The 24,098-nt window shown below is 41.4% G+C and overlaps 1 protein-coding gene and 1 long non-coding RNA gene across 12 annotated transcripts in view; one reads left to right on the forward strand and one right to left on the reverse strand.

The window, feature by feature from the left end:
• ptprk (protein tyrosine phosphatase receptor type K) overlaps positions 1–11,014 on the reverse strand; it is a 575,861-nt gene extending 564,847 nt beyond the window's left edge. For 5 of the 11 annotated variants that reach the window (XM_033021236.1, XM_033021234.1, XM_033021235.1 and 2 more), the window contains exon 1: positions 10,792–11,008. In XM_033021236.1, the coding sequence (XP_032877127.1) occupies positions 10,792–10,867 (76 nt within the window). In that variant the 5' untranslated portion in view covers positions 10,868–11,008. Of the gene's footprint in view, positions 1–10,791 lie in introns of all 11 variants that reach the window. The other 6 variants (XM_033021241.1, XM_033021239.1, XM_033021237.1 and 3 more) reach the window with 2 other exon arrangements.
• Positions 11,015–11,170: 156 nt separating this feature from the next.
• Positions 11,171–13,203, forward strand: LOC116973308. The gene is made up of 2 exons (XR_004412035.1): positions 11,171–11,361; positions 12,490–13,203. It is a non-coding gene; the product is annotated as an uncharacterized LOC116973308 (long non-coding RNA).
• Positions 13,204–24,098: the final 10,895 nt, after the last annotated feature.

Here is a 24,098-nt window from a genome sequence, read left to right on the forward strand (position 1 = left end):
ACAAGTCTGCAAATGGTCCAAACATGGTGCCAGGGAACTGCTGGAAAAGACTATAACTATAGATATTTTTAATTTGAAATAAAAGCAGAAAATACTGGAAGTGCTCAAAAAGTGAAGCAGTATATGGAGAGAAAGAGTTGATGCTTCAGGTGGATGACTTGAATCGGAAATGGTATCTCTTTCCACAGATGCCGTCTTAGCTGCATCTTCTGTTTCTCTGCATGGCATTGCAGGGAACGAAAGTAATGCAATAACATCCAGTGTGATTGTGTTATCACCTGAACTATAGATGGACATCATTGCAGTGAAGATGTTATCAGACCAGGAAAGATTGCTTGATATCAAACTTGACTACTCGTTCCAGACTTGCAAACTATTGCAGTTAGAAGGATGGTACCAATTAGATCGATCAAAGCCATAGTAGAAGGGTCTCGACCTGAAACATCACCTGTTCCTTCGCTCTAAAATGCTGCCTCACCCGCTGAGTTTATCCAGCATGGTCTACCTTCGAATTTTCATCCAATGTCGGCTAAGCCGAGGGATACTGTCTGTATTATCAGTGCCCTTTTTGTCAAACAGGTGGTGGTACGCATGATTAATAAACATACGTATCACCGAGCTAGAAAATGGAACAATGACGTTTGACTTTTGAGGTGCCTTTACACCGTACCGGTGCTTACATCCAGAAAACAAAAGTGCTGTGCATAATGCAGTATATTCTAAGTTGAGGCATGGAAAGGCAAGGCATTAATGTAGCATGATTACATCATTAAGTCAGAGAAATATATAGAGAACATATATAGAGGCGAAAAAAAAGTCATGCACCAATTCAGATTTTCTGCAACTGCAGTATATTCTTTAAATTTAATGCACCAATTCAATTGTTGTTTAGTTTTACTTCTGATCAATAACAATTCACTGTTTTTTATACTGGGATAATAATGGGTAAATGCAATAATGAGGATTCCTGCTCTTGAACACATTCGCTGGCCTGTACGTGGTCACCAGATGAAGATAAGATAAATACCCAATTTATAGGCAAGTGAAAACATTTGGGGGGAAAAACCATGCCAATGAACATGTGGACACTTATAGTAAACATATCTGTGGTTTAATTTACACCTGCTATAAAGGTGACAATGTAATCACCAGCTAAAAGGCACATCTCATTAACCTTACTCCATAAAAAAGTATTCCGACATTTTATTGCCAAAAACATTGGAGAAAGTTAATATCAAGTAAATACTATGGTATAAAACCCCATTGGAGAAAGTTAAATACTACAGTATAATTCCCCATTTGAGTCTGTTAAACAACATACATTTACAATGCAAGAAGTCAATGTTGATGTTAACAAAATTAAACAAAAGCATACTGCAGACTTGAGGACTTTGAGCTTTCATATTGTGTACCTTTTACTTGTAAATATGAGAGAAATGTATTTGGGTTTGTTTCCCCTTCTTAATTCACGGGTTGTGGATGTCACTGCTGCCATTTATTATCCATCTCTCAGTTCAGCGGCATCAGGAGAATGCGTCACATTTAACCCCAACAGGATAAGAATGGCAAATTCCATTCCCTGAATGATACCAGTGAACCACAGAAAATATCTCATCAGGATGCATTGTAGCTTGGCTTGGAAAGAGCTTTGCCCAAGACAACAAGAAACGTCAGAGTTGTGGATGTACCCAAGTGCATCACACAAATTAGCCTCCCCCCAGTTCCTCCAGCTGCATGCCACACTGCCTCAGAAAAGCAGCCATCATAATTAATGATATTATTTCACCCTGGTCAATCCTTATTCTCCACTCTGAAAGGTAGAAAATACAAAAGCTTGAAAGCGGATCAGAAGCAGCTACTCACCACTGTTAGACTACTGGCTGCCCCTCCCATAAACTAGGGAATAGTTGCAATCTTCTAACCTACATCATTACAGAAATGCCAGACATTTTTTAAATATACACTAAAGGGCCTGTCCCACTTAGGCTAACTTTTAGGCGACTGCAGGCAACTAGGCTGTTGCCACATGGTCGCCAGAGTGTCACCTGTAAGGTCCCCCCCCAAAGAGTCGTAGCGTCTTTCTGGTCGCCGCTGGATTTTCAATTTGACCTTATTGCATTTCTTTGCATTAAATCGATAACAAACTATTTTAAAAACTCGTTTCATTTACATTTATATTTTCAATATTTCCACTGTTACACCCATTAGCCGAGATTAATGAGATAAAACTGGGTTAAAATAAAAAATTAAAAATTACCAGCTCATTGGGCCTAGCTCTTTAATTTTCTCCTTCAGAACTCAGATTCATGTCAAGCCTAGACTGAAAAATCTTTGCCGACTGTACTAGTGTGATTGGAATCAAGCTTTAGAAGCATCAATACAGTGCAAAATAATTTCTAATTCAGCACTGGTCAGGAATGGCATACTAAACGCTACAACGTAGCACAGTTATAAAGTGAGTAGAGTGGCTACCTTAAGGGTTCAGTGACCAGAGTTCAATCCTGATCTCCAGTACTGCACTGTGGAGTGCGGAGTCTCTCTGTGCCTGGTATCCCCCCCAGGTGCTCTGGTTTCCTTATACATGACAAAGACCTGAAGGTTAATTAACCATTCAATTAAGGTTAATTGATCCTAGAGTGTCAGCAGGTAAAAGAATAGAGGGAAAAATGACAATAAGGAGAGAATAAAATAGAGGTAATCATAAATGAGAATGATTTGGTCCACAGAGACTCTGTGGGCTGAAGGACCTATGTCTGCGCTGTATGACTCCATTGACCAATATCTACTTGTAAATCTCTAGCAGCTAGAGTAAGAGCTAGAGTCCCACTGAATTTGTTCACTATTTGTGTATCAAAAAAAGTAAGCACTGATATTATATAAAACTATGGGAGGCATTGGTAGGCTAGACAGCCTTCTGCCCCCCAGCCCCAAGATGGAAATATCACAAATTCTGGGGGCCTAGCTTTAAGATGAAAGGGGCAAGATTCAAAGGAGATGCATAGTTTACTTGAATACTGTACTCAGTAGCTGGCATGGTCTTGTTTCCATGCTCTATGCCTTTGTGACTCTAAATTAATCAGTGGCTCTGTGGTTATCTTTGCTTGTTATTTAGAGAAGAAAATGTGTGTTTTTTCATTAAATTATTTGCAGTGGTAACTTACAAAACAGCTTCAAAGACTGCAGTACATATTTCTAGAATACATAAATAACATTTCCCTCAGACATACAAGTAAAGCTACAACATGAATTGCTATCCTATCAGTTCCATACATTGTCTATCATTGTGTAAATAAAGACACAGCATGGAAAACCAGTAACACCACATTTCTGAAACTCCCCCACAGGTGAGGATTTAAAACAAAGTAATTGACATTGTACACATTGATTACAATTTAAAATTGTACATTAACATCTTATGATATGACTGTAACTAGCAACACCTGCCGTCGTGTCCTCATGGACACCTTTCCTCGTGTTCTTCCAGGCGGTAGAGCCTGTACTTTGTCAGTTACTACTAATGACTCCTTGGTGAAAGTGCTTCTTTGTGTCTTGTCATAAGTACAGAGATCAGACACAGTAAATTGTTAAGCCATTGGACAGTGATAATCAAACACTTTGATTCGATTTCGATAGTATCAAAGCTCTTGAATATTCCTGGAGCTACATGATACCAGACAGGTATTTTTTTGACTTGAGCCACGTAAATGGCAAAGAGCTCTGGAAATGCGGAACAGATCCTTTCCAGGTAATGAACGCCTGACTTACAGTGCATTCAGAAAGTATTCCGACCCCTTCACTTTTACTACATTTTGTTACGTTACAGCCTTATTTTTAAAATGGATTAAATTCTTTTTTTTTTTTTAATCATCAATCTACACACAATACCCCAGAATGAAGCAAAAACAGGTATTTAGAAAGTTTGCAAAGTAATTAAAAATAAACAACTGAAATATCACATTTACATAAGTATTCAGACCCTTTGCTATGACCTTCAAAATTGAGCTTGGGTTCATCCTGTTTCTATTGATTATCCTCGAGATATTTCTACAACTTGATTGGATTCCACCAGTGGTAGATTAAATTTATTGGACATGATTTGGAAATGCACACACCTGTCTATATAAGGTCCCACAGTTGACAGGCTCGAAGGGCCGAATGGCCTACTCCTGCACCTATTGTCTATTGACAGTGCATGTCAGAGCAAAAATCAAGCCATGAAGATGAAGGAATTGTCCGTAGACGTCCGAGACAGGATTGTGTCGAGACACAGATCTGGGGAAGGGTATAAAACAATTTCTGCAGCATTGCAGGTCCTGAAGAGCACAGTGGCCTCCGTCATTCTTAAATGGAAGAAATTTGGAACCACTAGGACTCTTCACAGAGCTGGCCGCCCGGCCAAACTAAGCAATCGGGGGAGAAGGGCCTTGGTCAGGGAGGTGACCAAGAACCCGATGGTCACTCTGACAGAGATCCAAAGTTCTTCTGTGGAGATGCGAGAACCTTCCAGAAGGAGAACTATATCTGCAGCACAACACCAATCAGGCCTTTATGGTAGAGTGGCCAGACGGAAGCCACTCCTCAGTAAAAGGCACGTGACAGCCCGCTTGGAGTTTGCCAAAAGGCATGAGAAACAAGATTCTCTGGTCTGATGAAACCAATATTGAACTCTTTGTCCTGACTGCCAAGCGTCACGCCTGGAGGAAACCAGGCACCGCTCATCACCTGGCCAATACCATACCTATGGTGAAGAATGTTAGTGGCAGCATCATGCTGTGGGGATGGTTTTCAGTGGCAGGAACTGGGATATTAGTTAGGATAGAGGGAAAAATGAACAGAGCAAAGCACGGAGAGATCCTTGATGAAAACCTGCTCCAGAGTGTTATGGACCTCAGACTAGGGCAGAGGTTCACCATCCAACAGGACAACGACCCTAAGCACACAGCCAAGACAACGCAGGAGTGGCTTTGTGACAAGACTGTGAATGTCCTTGAGTGGCCCAGCCAGAACCCGGACTTGAACCCAATCGAACATCTCTGGAGGGACCTGAAAATAGCTGTGCATCAATGCTCCCCATCCAACCTGACAGAGCTTGAGAGAATCTGCAGAGAAGAATGGGATAAATGACCCAAATGCAGGTGTGCAAAGCTTGTAGCGTCATACCCATGAAGACATGAGGCTGTAATCGCTGCGATAGGTGCCTCAACAAAGTACTGAGTAAAAGGGTCTGAATACAAGTGTAAATGTCATATTTCAGTTATTTCTTTTTAATCACTTTGCAAAAATTTCTAAACACCTGTTTCCGCTTTTTTATTTTGGGGTATTGTGTGTAGATTGATGATAAAAAATAATTTAAATCTATTCTAGAATAAGGCTGTAACATAACAAAATGTGGAAAAAGTGAAGGGGTCTGAATACTTTCTGAATGCACTGTATGTACAGCCTGTATGTGTGCACAAGCATTTGGCAGATCAGCAGGATAAATTTGCTTGCTACTGCAAGCACAGCTGATAGAGTTGCTGTCTCACAGTGCCAGAGATCTGGGTTCGATTCTGACCTCTGGTGTTGTCTGTGTGGCCTTTCCACGTTCTTCCTGGGACCATACAGACTTCCTCCAGGTGCTCCTGTTTCCTCATTCCAAAGACATTCAGGTTTGTAGGTTAATTTACCTCTGTAAATTGCTCCTCATATGCGGCTAATGGATGCAAAGGTGGGATAGTGCAAAAACTAGTGTGAACAGGTGATTGGTGTTGAGTGGACTCAGTGGGCCGATGGGCCCCATTTCTATGCTGTATGTTTCAATCAATCAATCAATCTTCAATCACATGAGGGAACTTGGCTCCCTGCTGCATATCTAACCTAAACTGTTCAGGTTACAAACAGTTGTCTCAGGAACGGAACCTTGCCATAACCTTTGGAGGACCAGTACACAAGCCTGTGAGTCACGGTGGCTAGTCAAAATGTTGGAGTACCTCAGCAGGATAGGCAGCTTATCTGGAGAGAAGGAATGGGTGACGTTTTGGGTCGAGACCCTTCTTGACACAGTCACAGTGGCCATGCTCAGCGAAACCTAAAGCTCCATCACCAACAACATCATGGTCTTCTTCACCATTTAAATAAACTCAATTGCAATTTAAGCCCAATTGAAATTGATGTAACATTTTAAAAATGATAAATGTGATTAAAAGCACATTATTAAAACAAATATGTGAGTGAAATAAACAAAAACGTAATCTGTATGAAAGTCAGCGGCCCATTACAAATGAATGGTGCTGGATCCTGTGCACCGACCATAGAAGACAAGGACCAGATTCAAATTGCATCCATCTTCTAAATTCAGATCAATGAAGGATCGAACAACAGCCCAAAAGGTCAAATCCACCAGCATCTAAATCCCAGTACATTCCATTCTTCCACAATGCAAATATAGAATTGAAAGAGGGGATTAACAGGAGAAGCGGTGGGCTACAGTTCCCCATGGAGCTGTCTCCCTACAATGAACCATGAACTGGACTATTGTCTCAATTATTTTTAACAGGAGGGAGACTTGAAGAATGCAACTTCTACTACTAGCTTGCCTTAACCGTCTGTACTGGGAGGAATGAATTCAAAAATAACTAACAGGAACAGTACCACTGTCATCATACAACAAGTACCACATGTATAGCAACTAACATTGTTAAATAGATTTATTTATTGAAATCATATTCTATGTCGCTCTTCCAGGGAGATGCTAACTGCATTTCGTTGTCTCTGTACTGTACACTGACAATGACAATTAAAGTTGAATCTGAATCTGAATCTGAATTGTTAAGTATTGTAAAAGGAGCCTAGTAGGCACTATAATCATACAACGGTTTACAACAAATCATGTAATGAGACTTTCAGACAGACAACCAATACATTAAAATGAAATCTTAAAAAGGAAGAAAGTAGAAGGCAAAGTTTAGGGACAAATTACATTAATTTCTTCGTAGACGATTGGGGTAAAAACTTGACAATTAATACAAATATGATTCTCAAAAAGAAAGTTGAGATGCACCCATCTCATTGAATTAATTCTGCCAAATCAAATCACTCCTGGAGAGGGTCCAGAGGAGATTTATAAGAATTATCCCAGGAATGAGTAGGTTAACATATGATGACCATTTGTAAGCACTGGACCTGTACTTGCTGGAGTTTAGAAGAATGAGGGGGGACCTAATTGAAATGTACAGAATAGTGAAAGGCTTGGATAGAGTGGATATGGAGAGGAAGTTTCCACTGGTGGGAGTGTCGAGGACTAGAGGTCATGGCCTCAGAATTAAAGGACATTATTTTAGGAAGATGAGGAGGAATTTATTTTGCTAGAGGGTGGTGAATCTGTGGAATTCTTTGCCACAGAAGGCTGTGGAAGCCAAGTCAGTGGATATATTTAAGGCAGAGATAGATTTTTGATTAGTACGGGTATCAGATGTTAAAGGAAGAAGGCAGGAGAATAAGGTTAGGAGGGAGATAGATCAGCCATGATTGAATGGCGGAGTAGACTTGATGGCCTAATTCTGCTCCTTTCAATTATAGTCTTATGATTCTCCAGGAACCAGAGTTGGTCAAAATCCACCTCAGAGGCTAAATTATTAAATTGATTATGGAGCATAGACTCCCAACTTCAAGCCTCACATCATCAACATTTTACCTCTTTCTCCTGCAGCCATTGGTTTAAAGCAAATACAAAATCCCACGCATTACTTAATCTATGACCAGTAATGAAGATTAGCAAGCAAAGAGCCCAATGGTTGAAATACAGTATAGTCAGGTAATTACTATCCTTGCTCTCCAAAAACAAAATAAATTGTCAGTTTCTGAAGTGCAGGAACATCATGTTAACACAGATCCATGCCTTTAACTTTCTCTTCAAGCACATTACACAAATATTGTGTTAAAAACAGTATATTATCGAACTAAATGTTCTCTTAGTATATTGTAATATTAAAAAGTACTATAAAGATTTAAATAAAAGACTACCTTCAAGATATTATTGATTCAGCAAAATGAAACAACCTGAATGTTATCCTATACTCTGCAATTAAAATATCTATATACATTGTAAATGCAATGACATGTTTTGTTGTAAGTTGAAAATAAGCAGAAAAATTGGACACATTTTTTGCTTTGTGTAAATATCACCTTTAATCCCAAGCATTAATGAACAAAATAGTGCTGAAAATACAAGGATGGGATTCACACATTATCTAATGATGATAATTGCCATTCCCGTACAATCACTGATAATACCCAATTAGAAAAGACTGCATATTAAGTGATTATCTTTGGACTATGATTTTGTTTTTTGAGTATTCCTCTCAAAAACTATACTTTGAGATGATATCAACTGATGATGTGCACATACCAGACATCAAAAATGCAAAAATGTCCTTTTATTCATGAGCAATTTTGAACACTGTGGTCATTATATTGCTCTGAAATACATCTGCAAATGAAACGAAATGTAGTGGTTGAAATATCAACCTTGTTATGTGACAATATTTTTAAAGGCAATTTAAGAAATAATTGAAAGAGGTTCTCATAAAAAAAACAACCCCTCCCCACCATTGATGACCTCTGGCCTATGAACACTGGGAAGGCATTGACCATCTTAGGTCTTTCCAATGGGAGGACACAGTAGCCATCCCAAACAACCTACATATATTCTCAAACAGCACCTAAACAACTTGTGGCAGAGCTTGCCAATCCTTCAGCCATCTCAGAACTGAAGGGAAAGCAGTATTCTCAACCCCAAGGTCTGTCTGGGAAGAACTGAAAGCACAATATTTCACTGACCGAAATCAGATTGTAACACATTACAGTACAGTGGAGACAGTGTGATCAATTCACCCAAAATAAATAGTTAATGGGGCAGGCAATATGTGAAAACACAAACAGTGCTGAGGGTCTAGAATCCTTCATCCAAATAGTTCTAATACAAGGTCTTTAACCTGAAATGTTAATTTCTCTTTCTGCAGATACTGTCTGAATTGCAGTGTGTTACCAGCACTTTGTGTTTTTATTTCAGATTTGTAATTTTTTTTGATTTTTGTTTCATAATCTAGAAACCCATGTTCAAATGCCACCAAGACAACAGTGGAATTGATATTGATATTTGGTTAATTATTTTGAAATTGAAAAAAACAGCATCAACTGGTCTGAGAGATGAGGACAAAGAATAATAACATACGGTCATGGATAAAGGGAATACTTTGCTATGCTCACCTGGTCTGACCTGTATTTGAATCTAGACCCACCCCATGTGGTTGACTCTTAAAGCACAGTAAGCAATCAAGTTGATACAACCATCTTCTGAAAAGGATAATTAAGGATGGGCAATAAATATTGTCCAGGTCAAAAAAATAACTATTTGTTGCATTTTTGATTGTGTTTCACAAAAATCTTCAACATGTATGCAGAGACTCTTTCATTTTAAACAACCATGATTTGTAATTTTACTTAAAATAGATGTTCTCTGTAAATGTTAGAGGATATCCCAGACCCTTATTTAAATTAAAATCAGAAAATTAAATATAGTCTTAGTGTTTTCTTTTCAAAAAGAAAATTTCACAATCACTAATTGGCTTGCTCTCAATTAAATGATGGTAGAAATGTACAAGGGAAATCTCAGTTGCAATCAAACTAGTCTGATACTCATTCAAAAAAAAAAAAAAGACTTCTGCCGGACATTACCTCCTACATTACGAAAAAAACTAAATTATTTGTGGCTGCATTTAGAAAACATACATTTAGGCGTTTGAGAACTGGATACTACTATAGCACTGGCTAACTATAGGGTTACAAACAATGAAAGCACTGTATTGTTGGACCAAAAAAAAACCTTACTTTCTATGGGTGTAAAATTACCAGGAAAACAACGAGTGCCTGCTTGTAATGTTTCATTACCAAGGCACTCCATTTTAAATTGTACACAACTGGGACTCAACCATTGTTCGAAAGAACGCCACCTTCCACTCGTTGAAGTAGTCTTCTTAATTCAAACTTAGTTTTACAAAAGAACAACGATGGGCTACATTCATACATTTGGGTACGAAAGTAACCAACTGCTTTCTGTGTTGTTCAAACTCTGAGCGAGGTTGTGTTTTAAACGGGGAGGACTGTTCATTGGACGAATTGGAACTATTAAAAAACTATATGTCGTGCAGCCTGAAGACACCAAAACAAATACCTGCCCAGCAAACAAAAGAAATGAGTCATTTTTTGGCCGTTTCGAGCAGCAAACCTGCTCCACCTAAAGCCCGAGTGAAAAGCTCCGAGCACCGGCTCGTCACCTCTCACAAACTGGCTGCTGTGACCCAATCGAACTTCCAAACATTCCATTCCCCACCCAACTATCGACACATCTTCCCCACTACGAAAAAAAAATGTTAACAAACAATAATGCGTTGCTTCGTTCGGCGGAAAAGATGTGCTTTAAACAAACTTCGCCGAGAAGCGACCGTATACAGCTGTTGCCTGTTAAAGCACCAACTGATTTCAGTGCCTCCAGCCCGCGCTCCCGGGCACTTTACACAAATTACCGGGGTCGCTAAAGATCCTCACTTTGGGGAGAGGGAGTGGAAAATAATAGGGAAACACTATGATTGTTTTTATTTAGTTTAACAGTGTTTTTGCTCTGAACTTGGATTTCAACACGTTTCTTGCAACGACTGCCCGGGAGCGCGCACCAACACCTTGTAACGATCCGGGCGAGGGAAAAGTTGCAGCTGCCGGGAACGCGGACACAGCGGCGGGGCGCAACTCACTTACCCGTAGAGAATTCCGCCGCCCCACTCTCACAAGTTTGATACAAGAGCAGCAACAGCGCGCAGGCCACTGCTCTCATGGTCTTGCGGGATGTTCTTCTGCTTGTTACTTTGTTTCAGGTTTCTTTCCCCTTTTCCTTTCTCTCGCTCACTCTCTCTACTTCAGTTCGCAGCTCACTCAGCCTGGCCGATACATTTCCTTTCCAGAGCAGTACTTTGCACAACGCTGAGTGGAGTCAACCCAGCCCGTGACGTCAGTCAGTCAGCCAGCCACCCATCCACACCGTGTGGACGGCGTCCTCTGCTGGTTCTTACCTCGCTGCCGCGCGTAAACCCGGCTCCAACAATATGCAATGCCTTCGGGGAGAAAAAAAACAGGACTAATCTCCCCACACAACGTGTCATTATATTTCAGGAACACGTTTTTACCATTACAGCAGTGGACTGTATTCGTTTTCATGTGAGCAGAGTATAAAACTATGGGACAAGTGTATGAGGCTGCAATCTTGACGCTTTTTCGCGTCTCAAGGAGGAGCTGACTGTTCGCGCCTGACAAAGGCTGTCAGGTAAAGTGGTGCGTTGGTTGTAATATTGGCAACTTTTCGGATAAGCTTTATAGCTAATTGACGTTTCCCCAAATATATATTTAATATTTTTCATACATTTAGAAACTAGAAATGTAATTGTAATGGATCAGCATCTTAGAGTATGAACAAGTTTGAAGAAATCAGACAAAGAAATGTTACCAGAATAGGCACAAAATGCTGGAATAACTCAGCGGGACAGGCAGCATCTGTGGAGCGAAGGAATAGGTGACATTTCGGGTCGAGACCCTTCTTCAGACTGAGAAAGCATTTTGTGTCTATCTTCGGTTTAAACCAGCATCAGCATCTTCACATTGTGTTTTTGATTTTTTTTGTTTTTGGACTGAATTCTGTTTTTAATTTGTGTTTCTGTGATGTCTTTATTATTTATTTTATTCTGATTATATGTTTTTATTCCTGTTAATCTCTGTAAGGTGTCCTTGAGATGTCTGAAAGGCGCCCAAAAATAAAATTATTATTATTATTATTATTATTATCTGCTGTTCCTTCCAACACACGTGTTACCAGGATGCGTTTAGTTTTTGATTGATGGGCGTTTTACTGATGTTTGATTGGCACTAGTCACTTATGGACAGTGCAGAAAATAATCGGTGTGGCGATGTATCGATTTCGTAAATTATGAAACCGATGTGGGAAGTAAAGGTGAATCCCAAAGTGCCCAACAATTAGATCGTACATCAGGGCCGCGTAACCAATTTTAAAGTGTGACAGCAGTAATAATAATAAATTCTCACTACCTAACATAATGCTGAGAGTAATTCAAAACGAGTCAAGCTGAACTATTGGTCTCATTCCCACAACATGCTCCCCATAGTGTGTTGTAATGCTTTGATGCATACTGCTGTTTCTGCTCCTTGCGGAAAACCTTACATAAAGTTAGTGGCATAAAGTTAGCGCCCGACTAACGCGCCTGGTTCTGACTTTTTTCTGCAACATTCTGCACCTCCATAACCCGGGATGAAGAAGTTAGAAAAATAAGTTTAAAAAACCCGCGTTCGGCTATTTGTATTCCAATTCAAGATAGAAATATGAAGAGCTTCTAAGGAAATAAAAATGAGTGTAGCTATTTGAAGTTGCTCATTCCTACTCTTTGACAGACTCTTCGCCGCTTGAGGAATAAGATAACAGGCAGGCAATTGCAACTTGGTGTGCTGCTGCATAGCAATGAGATGTCCAGGAGATTTGTTGGAGCAACCGATTTGTTATTAAGAAGATCCACTGAAGAATTGCCACCTTCACCCGGGGACGATAACTTCGTGTTTTTGTCACGTTTAAAACCTGACATTTCGAGTTGCATTTATGAACGCCTGCATCAGAGAGGTTCAAGAAAAAGAAGATCTCACTGTATTAAGGCAATTGCTTATTTTCCTTAATTGTATTGCTGGCTATGATGTAACCTTGGGTAAACACATATGAAAACGCATCCTCTAGTTACATACTTAAATGAGGATAACGCAAGTTACGAACACTAAACTAAAATCTCTTATAACAACATAGCCAAAAAAAACATCATATTGCACCTATGAAATCTATTGTTCATCAAGAAATAAGTTGTTAGTGCTGGGAAATCAAATAAAAATAGAAATTACGTATAAACATATGCATTACTATTCATTACATAGTAATCAACAAGCAATTGGAAATTCATATTAAAAACTGCAATCTGTTTGACCTATAATTTTTGGATTATGGTTAAAGGGATACTGATTTGCAATAAATATGACACTAATATTTCATAACTGTACCAAGTAAAAAATAAATTTTGTACTGAATCCTTAAATATTCATTAACTTGTGCTTTATTATTTGAAAGATCGAGTGTCATGTGTTTATTAAGATATATTTGCCTGGGTGGACAGCAATTCCTAAAGGAATACTCCTGCCAGTCGAACACAGGCAATAAGCACTGGCATTTCTTGCACTGGTAAAACTAATTTCCACTGTATAAATTTAAAGCAAATACAAAATTGGATGCACTATTTTGTTTCATTTATGATTCTTCCCCACGAGCCATTCTGCATTAGCATAATGACATGAATTGTTGGGGCATGGAGGGATGGGTATTATGAAAACAATAAGGTCCCTTATAAGATGAAAATTAAAACTAAATAGAGTTAGAATTCAAATCAAATCATTTGATGACATTCATTGTTTGCTAGGTTACAAATATCAAATAGAAATAAAGCAAAGTGAATTTGAATTATATCCTACAGTAAACACCAGCATATGAATGGTATATTGTAGAAACAAATGCTTCAGGCATATAGACATAAGGTGATATAATAAACTACTTATGTTTAATAATTGCAATTCTATTTTTAACCAACCATTTAAGTTGTTTTACAATATGAAATAAACAATCAATATTGTAGATTTTTATATTTCATATATTTCAAGAGATCATTTCAAAATGTATTTAAAAATGAAGATCTAATAATTTCACAAAGAAATAGATACTGAATCAAGTGGGATACTAATAAAGTTGGTTGATAGTTTGGATTTTGGGAAGAGAAATGACCATCTTTAGAGACAGAGAAACAACGATGAAGGCAATTAAAGGATCGCCTATCAACGCTGAGCAAAGAAATATTTAATATGAAGCACTGGTTTAGTCAGATATGCCGGCAGAAATATTTATTTAGTGTTTCAGTATTGGCTAGTTTTTTTCTCCAGAAAGTTTGAAGAAAAAGCAGAAGGTACCTCGATCTTTCATATAAATTTGATATGGATCTAAGAAGCAGTCTTGTGAGTGAGAGCAACTGTACAAAAGACCACCAATTAGATCCACAAACTAGTAAATGCATTAAGCTTTCTTCTCATTCTAACAATTTTAATTGTGAAAAATATAAATTTTGAAGGAAACCACTACTAATTAGCACAGCTAGTGATTACTTATATTTAGTTGGACAGACATATCATTTGTAGGTAGACATTTAGAAAATGTAATTGTTTGAATTCGTGACAGCTGTCAGAGAAAGCAGGAAAGAGAGCAGATAGGCAATGACATTGATACATTCAGGAAGGTACACAGGATGTTGCATAAAAGTTTGCAGTGAGGAATCCTGGAAACAAGTGCCCTTGTCAAATTTAATGGCAGGACCTCATTAGCAGTCATTTATTCTATTTCTTATCTGTCAGTCAGCTAGATCGTCAGGCTGGTCTGCAGCTAATGGCAGAATCCAGGAGCAGAAACAAGCAACTAAAAGACTGAGGAATGCTGTGGAGCGAGGGATGGCTTATTTTCAAGGCTCCTTCTGGACTAGAAGTTGTGCTGCAAAACAATTTTCTACTGGGTCTGTAGTCTTCCGCCTTCCTTTGACATTCCCGGAACCCTGGGGTACCAAAGACTTAGCCATTCAATGAAGAAACTTCAACTAGCAATGCATTGGGGATTATGATGTAGACAATGTGGTGAAATGTCTATGATTTTAACACTATAGCAATCTGGTTGGTTGACATAGAAACATAGAAAATAGGTGCAGGAGTAGACCATTCGGCCTTTCGAGCCTGCACCGCCATTCAATATGATCATTGCTGATCATCCAACTCAGTACCCTGTACCTGCCTTCCCTCCATACCCCCGATCCCTTTAGCCACAAGGGCCACATCTAACTCCCTCTTAAATATAGCCAATGAACTGGCCTCAACTACTTTCTGTGGCAGAGAATTCCACAGATTCACCACTCTGTGTGAATTTTTTGTTTCTCATCTCGGTCCTAAAAGACTTCCCCCTTATCCTTAAACTGTGACCCCTTGTTCTGGACTTCCCCAACATCAGGAACAATCTTCTTGCATCTAGCCTGTCCAACCCCTTAAGAATGTTGTAAGTTTCTATAAGATCCCCCCTCAATCTTCTAAATTCCAGCGAGTACAAGCCAAGTCTATCCAGTCTTTCTTCATATGAAAATCCTGCCATTCCAGGAATCAGTCTGGTGAACCTTCTCTGTACTCCCTCTACGGCAAGAATGTCTTTCCTCAGATTAGGAGACCAAAACTGTACGCTGACCTCAAACCTGCTTGATAAAGCCAGAAATATTTGAATTTGAGACAGATTGCATCCTTTCCAAAGGCCCCTACCCTCATACTAATCAATTTATCACATAGTGAGGGGAATATATTTCAGCTGAATGCTTCTCTTCAAATTTTTTTAAATCCTCTTCTCTGTTCTATTGTAGGTTAATCAGTAAAGTACTAACCAGACACAAACTAATCTCTTTGATCAGCTTTTACAATTTAGCTGAACCCAAGAAGGTATCATTTGATCAAAACCTCACTGCCCCACCTTAGACTAATCCCAGACTATAAAACAGAGTAGATAGTCATCATGGGCTCAAATTTCCACAGGACACTCATTAAAAAGAAAAAGCCATGTCAAAATTTGAACAATTGCATAGTGTTAACATTTTAATTAAAATATAATTTTAATCAGAGTAAAAGAAACAAAGATAAAGTAAGTTAGTTATTGGCCAGGAAATGAAATTTACAAGCAGATTTTAGGGACATTAATAACTTGATCCTTTACCAATAGTTTTTACTGCACAACAGCGACCCCTCACTGCAATTCTCTAAGCTGTCACAAGTCCACTGCAGAAGTTGTTTCCCTGGCCCTACACTCATCCCTGGGCCATCTGGATGACAAAGACATCTCAACCAAACTCTTATTTATTGACAATAGCTCCACATTCAACACCATAATTATGACCAATTCATTTCCAAGTTCCTGGATTTTGGACTCCACAAACCTTTTGCAACTGGATGCTGACTTCCTGATTCAGAGACCACAATCATTCAGGATAGGTGACACAAAAAGCATCCTCCACAAGAATTAGTAAGGCTGCATTTTGAGTGAATCAAACATACTCACTGATCTGGTCCAACAGTATTTATTGAGTAACGCATACAACACACTACAGCATGTTACTTGTACTGTGCAGCATGTCGGGTTGCAATAATATGAATCATGTGGTAGTAGGCAGAGCTTGTAATAATAAAGCATTACATTGGTTAGTAAGTAAAGTAACCAATCAACATCTTTCCTTGAAAGAATAAAAAGTGAAACACATCTAAAATAAAGTGATATATATGAATAAGCACATTACTAGGTGCTGACTGATTAATACAGTAGCCAAAACACTAATAGCGCACGGGAAGTACAGATGGTTCAAACAAAATCCCCAAATATAAGAGGAGGCCTACAAACCCGTTCCACGTGCGAATGGTACAGTTCCGCATCTCCTCTCTTCACCGGCGAGATTGCCAGGGTCCCATGCAGCGGGAGCACTGGTGACCCGGGGGACAAACACAGCGAGGCAGGCGAGCGGGGCACCGAACGTGGTGGTGAGGGTGCTGGAGACACAACCAATGGTTGGTCTGCAGCTGCAAGGCGTGAGGGAAGACAGACAAAGTCCTTCAGTAGTTGGGTAGATCGGACGCGTCGCATCAGGATACGACACAGCAGGACGTGGTTCCTTCACAGGAAGGAGATGTTGATGGTTGAGTCTGCAGATCCCTCCATCGGCACTCACCAGGTCTGAGTGCGGCTCTTTTGTGGGATGAAACCCAAACGGCCATAGCCCTTGTTGTTTGAAGGCGAACGACTTGCCCACTGTAGAGAAGTTTAAGTAGTTTGCTGGACTTATCGAAAAATCGAATGTGGGTATCGCGTTTCAGCTGGAGTTGTTTCCGTACAGCAAGTGGTGAATGAACCTGTGGCTGCAGCAGTTGTTGGGGCACAGGCATTACAGCACGGGTCTGTCAGGACATCAGTCTTTGGGCAGGAGACCCCAGTATTGGGTTACGGACGATGTTTCTTAAGTTGAGCAGGTCCAGGTAGACATCGGATTTGGCAAGGTGTGAGCACTCCATTAATTGCTTGGCACTCCGGACAGCCCATTCTGCAAGTCCGTTTGACTGTTGACCAGGAATGCTGGTGATAAGGCGAAAATCCACAGTTGAGCAAAGTTTTTGAAACATGGGCTAGTGAACTGATTGCCGTTATCAGACAAGAGGCGTGCTGGGGCACCATGCACGGCAAAATGGCACGACAGCTTTTGGATGACTGCATCGGATGTCATGCTTTGGAGCAGGTCGATTTCGAACCAACGAGATACTCTTTGCCACGCCACTCGAATATGTCAGAAGCAAGAGTGGTCCAAGGCAGAGGAGGAACAGGGTATGAGAGCAGGGGCTGCTTCTGTTGGTGTGGCATCAGGCTGTTGCAGACGGCGCAGGCTTGAACTTTCTCGCGCACAAATTCGGTCATTCCGGGCCAGAAAAACATGCTCTTTGCTCGTAGTAAGGTTGCTTCCACGCCGGGGTGACCCCTGTGGACAGCATCAAAGTATTTGTCCTGTAGAGCAGCTGGGATGACTGCTGTGTGACCCTTGATTATGACTCCGTCCTACAGTACCAGTTCGTCGCAAACCAGGTAGTGTTTGTTCAGAATGGTGACCAGCGGTTGGTGGTCTGTTTCAACAACCACGGACTTACCAAAAATAAAGCCCTTGAATTTTGTGCAGGCAAAAACCACGGCTAGTAATTCCTTTTCAATCTGGGCGTATCGCTGTTCAGTTTCAGACGGGGTATGGGAGCCATAAGCAATAGGTCTGCAGTCTCCTTTGGCGGAGGTCTGTAGGCAAGGAGCTCCGAGTCTATATTGGGAGGCATCACATGTGAGTGTCACTGGTAGGTTTAAATCAAAATAAGCAAGGGTTGGGGCACTGGACAATTGTAATTTAAGGATTTCAAAACCCATTTGGTGTTGTGGGTACCAAGACTATGCAGTGTCCTTGTGTGTCAGTTATCGTAAGGGGGCAGATATTTCGCTAAGGTTGGGAATGAATTTCCCCAAGTAGTTAACCATTCCCAAGAATCTCTGCAAACTTGTCACATCAGTGGGAACTGGCATCTCTTTAATGACAATGGTCTTGGAGGGGTCTGGTCTGAGGCCATCACTGGTGAATACGTGTCTGACATAATGGACCTTGATGCAAAATCTGCACTTGAGAGGGTTGAGTTAGAAATGGATGTCTTTTGCACGGTCCAGTATTGTTTTCAAGTTGGCATCATGTTCAGCCATGTCACGTCCAGCAATGAGAATATCGTCGACAATGATGGCACAGGGATACACCATAAATAATTGTTCCATTGTATGCTGGAATACTTCACTGGCAGAGTTGTTGCCAAAGGGCATCCGCAGGAATTTGTAACGGCCAAAGGGGGTGCCGAACGTGGTGAGATTGGACGAGTCGGGGTCCAGCGGGATCTGCCGGAATGAACTTTTGGCATCTAGAATGGAATACACAGAGGCACTGCCTAACTGGGCAGCAACTTCCTCCACCGTGCACATCGGGTAGTGTGGGTGTTTGATCGCTGTGTTCAGGTCTCTGGGGTTGATACAAATTCGGATTTCTTCTTTGTTTTACTTTGTTGCAACCACCATGGTGGAAACCCAGTTGGATGGGTTGTTCACCGTGAAAATGACACCCAGGGAAACCATCCTCTGGAGCTCATTGTATACTCTGTCACATATGCATGCGGAATGCGGTGTGGTGCTCATACCACAGGTAAGACATTTGCATCGGTGACAATCTTGCATTTGATGGGTAGTTTCCCAAGCTTATTGTCAAATAGTTCCTACAACTGGGAAAGTATCTGCTGGGTGGAGCCCTCGGCAGGACATATTTGATGGACAGCAGGCCCAAAAGTTACCAGTCCTAGGTCCTGGCATGCGTTAATGCCAAGCAGAGTTGCAACTTTCCCACGGACAATGAAAAGGTTCAGATTGTGAGCTTGTGACGCTAGGTGGCAGTTCAGCTCAGCTTCTCCAATTCGGTGCACCTCCCCTCCCCCGTAGGCGAACAAAGTGGCCGAAGTGTTTACAATACGTTCGGCATTTTTGATCCATGTAAATTTGGATAATGACATGACGTTGCATTTGGCTCCGGTGTCAATCTTTGCAACATTAACGGTATTGTTGACACGAAGTGAGACCTCAGGGTTGACTTACTTGTTAGTGGATGCAACCAGGGAGTGTATGTTATGACTGTTATCTTCAAGCTTGGGAAGGGTGACTGGAGGAGATGCTGGTAGCTCTTGGTACTCAATATCAGAATCTTCATGTTTTAACAGGTGTACAGACTGCCTTGGGAGTGAGCGATTCCCACGGGCATGGCAGGATTTAAAGCAATGATTTCTCCTTTTGCAATAATGGCATAGTTTTCCAAAGGCAAGGCACAGTTCGCAATCCGCGTGGTGGGACCCGCCACAGTTAGAACACTTTTCAATAAATCTTTGAGATTGTCGAGAGGTGTGTGGGGCTGGGAGCGCTGGTTACGGTAGGAGGTGTCGGTAGCATCAACACGGTATGAGGAATGTGGTCTGGGCCCCTTTCATTTAGTGTGAGAGGTCATGATCTCCGCAATACATCAAGCATGCTCAGCTCGGGCCAGGGTTAGTTCAATGTCGCGGAGTAATTAATCACGTACTTTATCACTGAGGATTTCACCCACCCGTCTGTCACGGGCGAATTCATAATGCAGATTAGCAAAACGGCAGCATGCGGCAATATGTTTCAGGTCGCTGATGTAATTTTCCACAGGCTCACCTTGTTGTTGGTTTCGAGCAAAAAAATTTAGTACGTTCCAGTATGGAGTTGGCACGAAGGTCACATAGCTGTCTGAATTTAGTGAGCAGAACCTCGGGATCATCAATAGTTTCAGCAGATACCACGATCTGATTATTGTGATACAGAACTGCAGGAGCATATCGAAATGCTCTGCTTGTTTTATAGCTTCTGGGCCAGCGATGTTAAGAAGTATAGAGGCACGGTGTTCTGGTGGAACATTGCGATGAGCAGCACGGATGTAATGGTTGAAATCACGCTCAAAAATCCGCCAACGTTCAGAGAGGTCCGAGTCGAAAATCAGAGGATCAGGTTTACGGAATGAGTTGGCCATGGCAACACGAGAAGAGGGACAAAACAGGTGCAAACAAAACACTGGAAATAAAATAAAAACTGATACTTAAACACGGGTTGGGTCAACCACGTCTGACACCATGTTGAATGGATCAAACATACTCACTGATCTGGTACAATAGTATCTAATGAGTAATGCATACAACACACTACAGCATGTTACTTCTACTGTGCAGCAGCACTGATTGGCAGCATATGTCGGGTGGAAATAATATGAATAGTGTGGTAGTAGGTGGAGCTTATAATAATAAAGCATTACATTGGTTAGTAAATAAAGTATCCAATCTACACTACACAAGTTTTCAAGTGACTCTGCCATACTGGGGCAGAACACAAACAATGATGAGGCCGATTACTGGAAGGCGATAGAGAGCTTCATAACCTGATGTCAAGACACCAAACTCTCCCTCAATATCAGCAAAATGCAGGAGCTAGTCATCGACTTCAAGAAGTAGGGTGAAGTACATGCCATATCCTGCAACAATCGTGCTGAAGCACCCTTTCCTAATTTTAGTTTAGTTTAGTTTAGAGATACAGCACCGAAACAGGCCCTTCAGCCCACTGGGTCCACACCGACCAGCGATCCGAGGGACAAGTTTTACATTTACCTAGCCATTTAACCTACAAACCTGTACGTCTTTGGAGTGTGGGAGGAAACCGATGATCTCGGAGAAAACCCATACAGATCACAGGGATAACATACAAACTCCATACAGACAGCACCTGTATTCAGGATCGAACTCGAGTCTCCGGCGCTGCATTCGCTGTAAGGCAGCAACTCTACCACTGTGCCACTGTGACCACCGTTGTGATGCAAATCAGCTTGGCTTGACAACAGCTCTACCCAAGATCGCAAGATATTACAGAGTTGTGGATGTAACTCAGTCCATAATACAGACCAGACTCCCAACCTTTTACTCCATCTGCGAGCATCGGGAAAGCAGCTAACATATCAAAGTCCTTTTTCACCCCAGTCATTTCCATTGCTCCCCTCTCCATTTGGGCAGAGATACAAAAACCTGGAAGCACCTACCACCTCAGTGCCTGGCTGTTGGAAAACACTGGCATCCTAGACAGAGGGGAGAGAGAGAGAGAGATCACAGACATTAAGAGACTGTGCCTGCACACAGATGCAACACTGAGCCACCAGAACAAGCCCAAGACTGCCAGCACTTCCTCTTCAACGCTGAGCCACTAGAACACATATGAAACAGCCAGCATCTCCTCTTTTGAGGCAACAGTGAACTGCAGGAACATGCCTGAGATTGCTACACCTCCTCCTTCAAGACCAGGACTGAGCCACTGGGATCATCCCCAACTCCACACACTATATTCTTCATTTTCCACTTTGTACTTTGTGTACTTGTGTAAAACTTGATTGTACTTATATACAATATAATTTGTTGGGTAGCACTCAACTGTTTCTCAATAAATGCAACGATAATAAAACAAAAAGGATCTTTATCAAGGACCACTCTCACCCTGTCATTCTCTGTTCACCCCTCTTCCGTCAGTCAGAAACTACAAAAGTTTGAAAGTATATACCACTAAATTCAAGAACAGCTTTCCCCACTGTTACCCAACGCTTCAATTGTCCCAAAGATACATTCATATGTTCCAAATCTTTCTAATTGTAAACCTTGAACTTTAAAAAAGATTGCATTTTCTCTGTACACTATATTTATTTTTTTCTTTTACACTAAGTATGGTATTCATGTACAGTATGAGTTGGCTGGACAGTGGGCAAAACAAAGTTTTTTGACTATATATAAATAATGTGACATGAATAAACCAATGGTCAAGATTCAAGGGAAAACTCTGAAGATGGATTGCATTGCGCATGTCGTGAATCAAGAGCGGAACTCGCTATCAAAACATGGAGGGGGTGGGGGACACAATTTTTTGGCGGGGACACACACACACACACACACACACACACACACACACACACACACACACACACACGGCTTCGGAGGCTCAATCCAGCGCTAAAAGCGGAGATTTTAAAATCGGGATCACAAAAACTTGGGGGGGGATGTCCCCCACCTCTCTAAACATGGGGGGGATGTGTCCCCTCTGGCCCCCCCCCCCAGTTTTTCCGCCCCTGTCGTGAACCACCCCTCAGCATAGACAGTCATCTTTGATGAAATTTATCACCAATTGAGTAAAGAAGGTATTCCAGGTATTTTGGAAGTCAATGTGTCTATAATGGAAGCACGTTTGCAAACAGTGCTTCCATCCCAAACTATCCACCGCTCTCTCAAGCACTTGCTTCACAGTTGCAGAGCATGTGAAACCCACATGAGCCTTGTCAACGATTGCGAAATTCAGGGAACTGGAATGGAAAGGGCCACTTGAGAAAGAGCTCCATGAGCAATGCTTGAGCATTGTATAGCTGTCGTAGACGTCGCATTCACTACAATCTCATCTATAGAGATTTTGCAAATGTTTTCAGAGTACATCTACAATATATTTAATAAAATTGCAAAGATTGATACAGTGGGGTATAAAGTATTGTGCATCTGAATATGTTTGTCGTATCATAGCTACAAATCTTGTTTGATGGTTAGATTAACAATAGCACACTGTAAAAAAATAATCCAATCTATGCCATTGATGTTTACAATTTGCAATGAACTCGTTGATTGGATTAATAGAATTCAGCCAGGCAAGCATTATTTTTGAATTGAAAAGCATTACAAAGACTATGAACTCTTTGATCGGAAAAATACTTATGCCAGGATCCTCTTCATAGACTTCAGCTTTGCGTTTAACACAATCATTCCGCAGCAGCTGGTGGAGAAGTTGGAGCTATTGGGGGTTGATGCTGGCACATGTAACTGGGTCCTGAACTTTCTATCACAACGGCAGCAGACAGTCAGGGTGGGCAGTAGGACATCAAAAACCATAGCCGTGAGCACTGGCTCGCCACAAGGCTGTGTCCTAAGCCCCCTGCTGTTTAGTCTGCTTACACACGACTGTACTGCTAGACTCAACAACAACTTCATCAACAAGTTCGCTGATGACACAACAGTGGTGGGTCTCATCAGTGACAATGATGAGTCGGCGTACAGGATGGAGGTGGAGCTGCTCACAGGATGGTGCAAATCCCACAACCTCATTCTCAACGTGGGAAAAACTAAGGAGATGGTGGTTGACTTCAGGAGGGCGGGAAAACAACACCATACACCTCTGCACATCGATGGAGCTGATGTGGAAAGGGTCAGCAGCGTGAAGTTCCTAGGACTCCACCTGTCAGATGACCTGATGTCCACAACCAACACCACAGCACTGGTCAAGAGAGCCCAGCAGCGACTACACCCTCTCCGAAGACTACGTAAAGCAGGTCTCCCCACTACACATCTACGAACTTTTTATAGGGGGACAATTGAGAGCACATTAACCAATGGCATCACTTCCTAGTTCGGGTGCTGCAAAGCGTACGAACGGCACCAACTTGACAGGATTGTGAAGACCGCCAGCAGGATTATTGGTGCTCCACTCCCTTTCTTGCTGGACATATACAGGAAGAGATGTATCAACAGAGCCATCTCCATCATCAAAGACCCCTACCACCCATCGCATCACATATTCTCCATCCTGCCATCTGGGAAGAGGTACAGGAGCATTAGCTGCAAAACCAGCAGGATGCTCCTCAGCTTCTTCCCGCAGGCTATAAGACTGTTAAACGGACTTTGCCCCCTGCCAAAGTATCGCGCACCAACCACCA

The sequence above is a fragment of the Amblyraja radiata genome, chromosome 5 (genome assembly GCF_010909765.2).
Source record: "Amblyraja radiata isolate CabotCenter1 chromosome 5, sAmbRad1.1.pri, whole genome shotgun sequence".
Lineage (NCBI taxonomy): Eukaryota > Metazoa > Chordata > Chondrichthyes > Rajiformes > Rajidae > Amblyraja > Amblyraja radiata.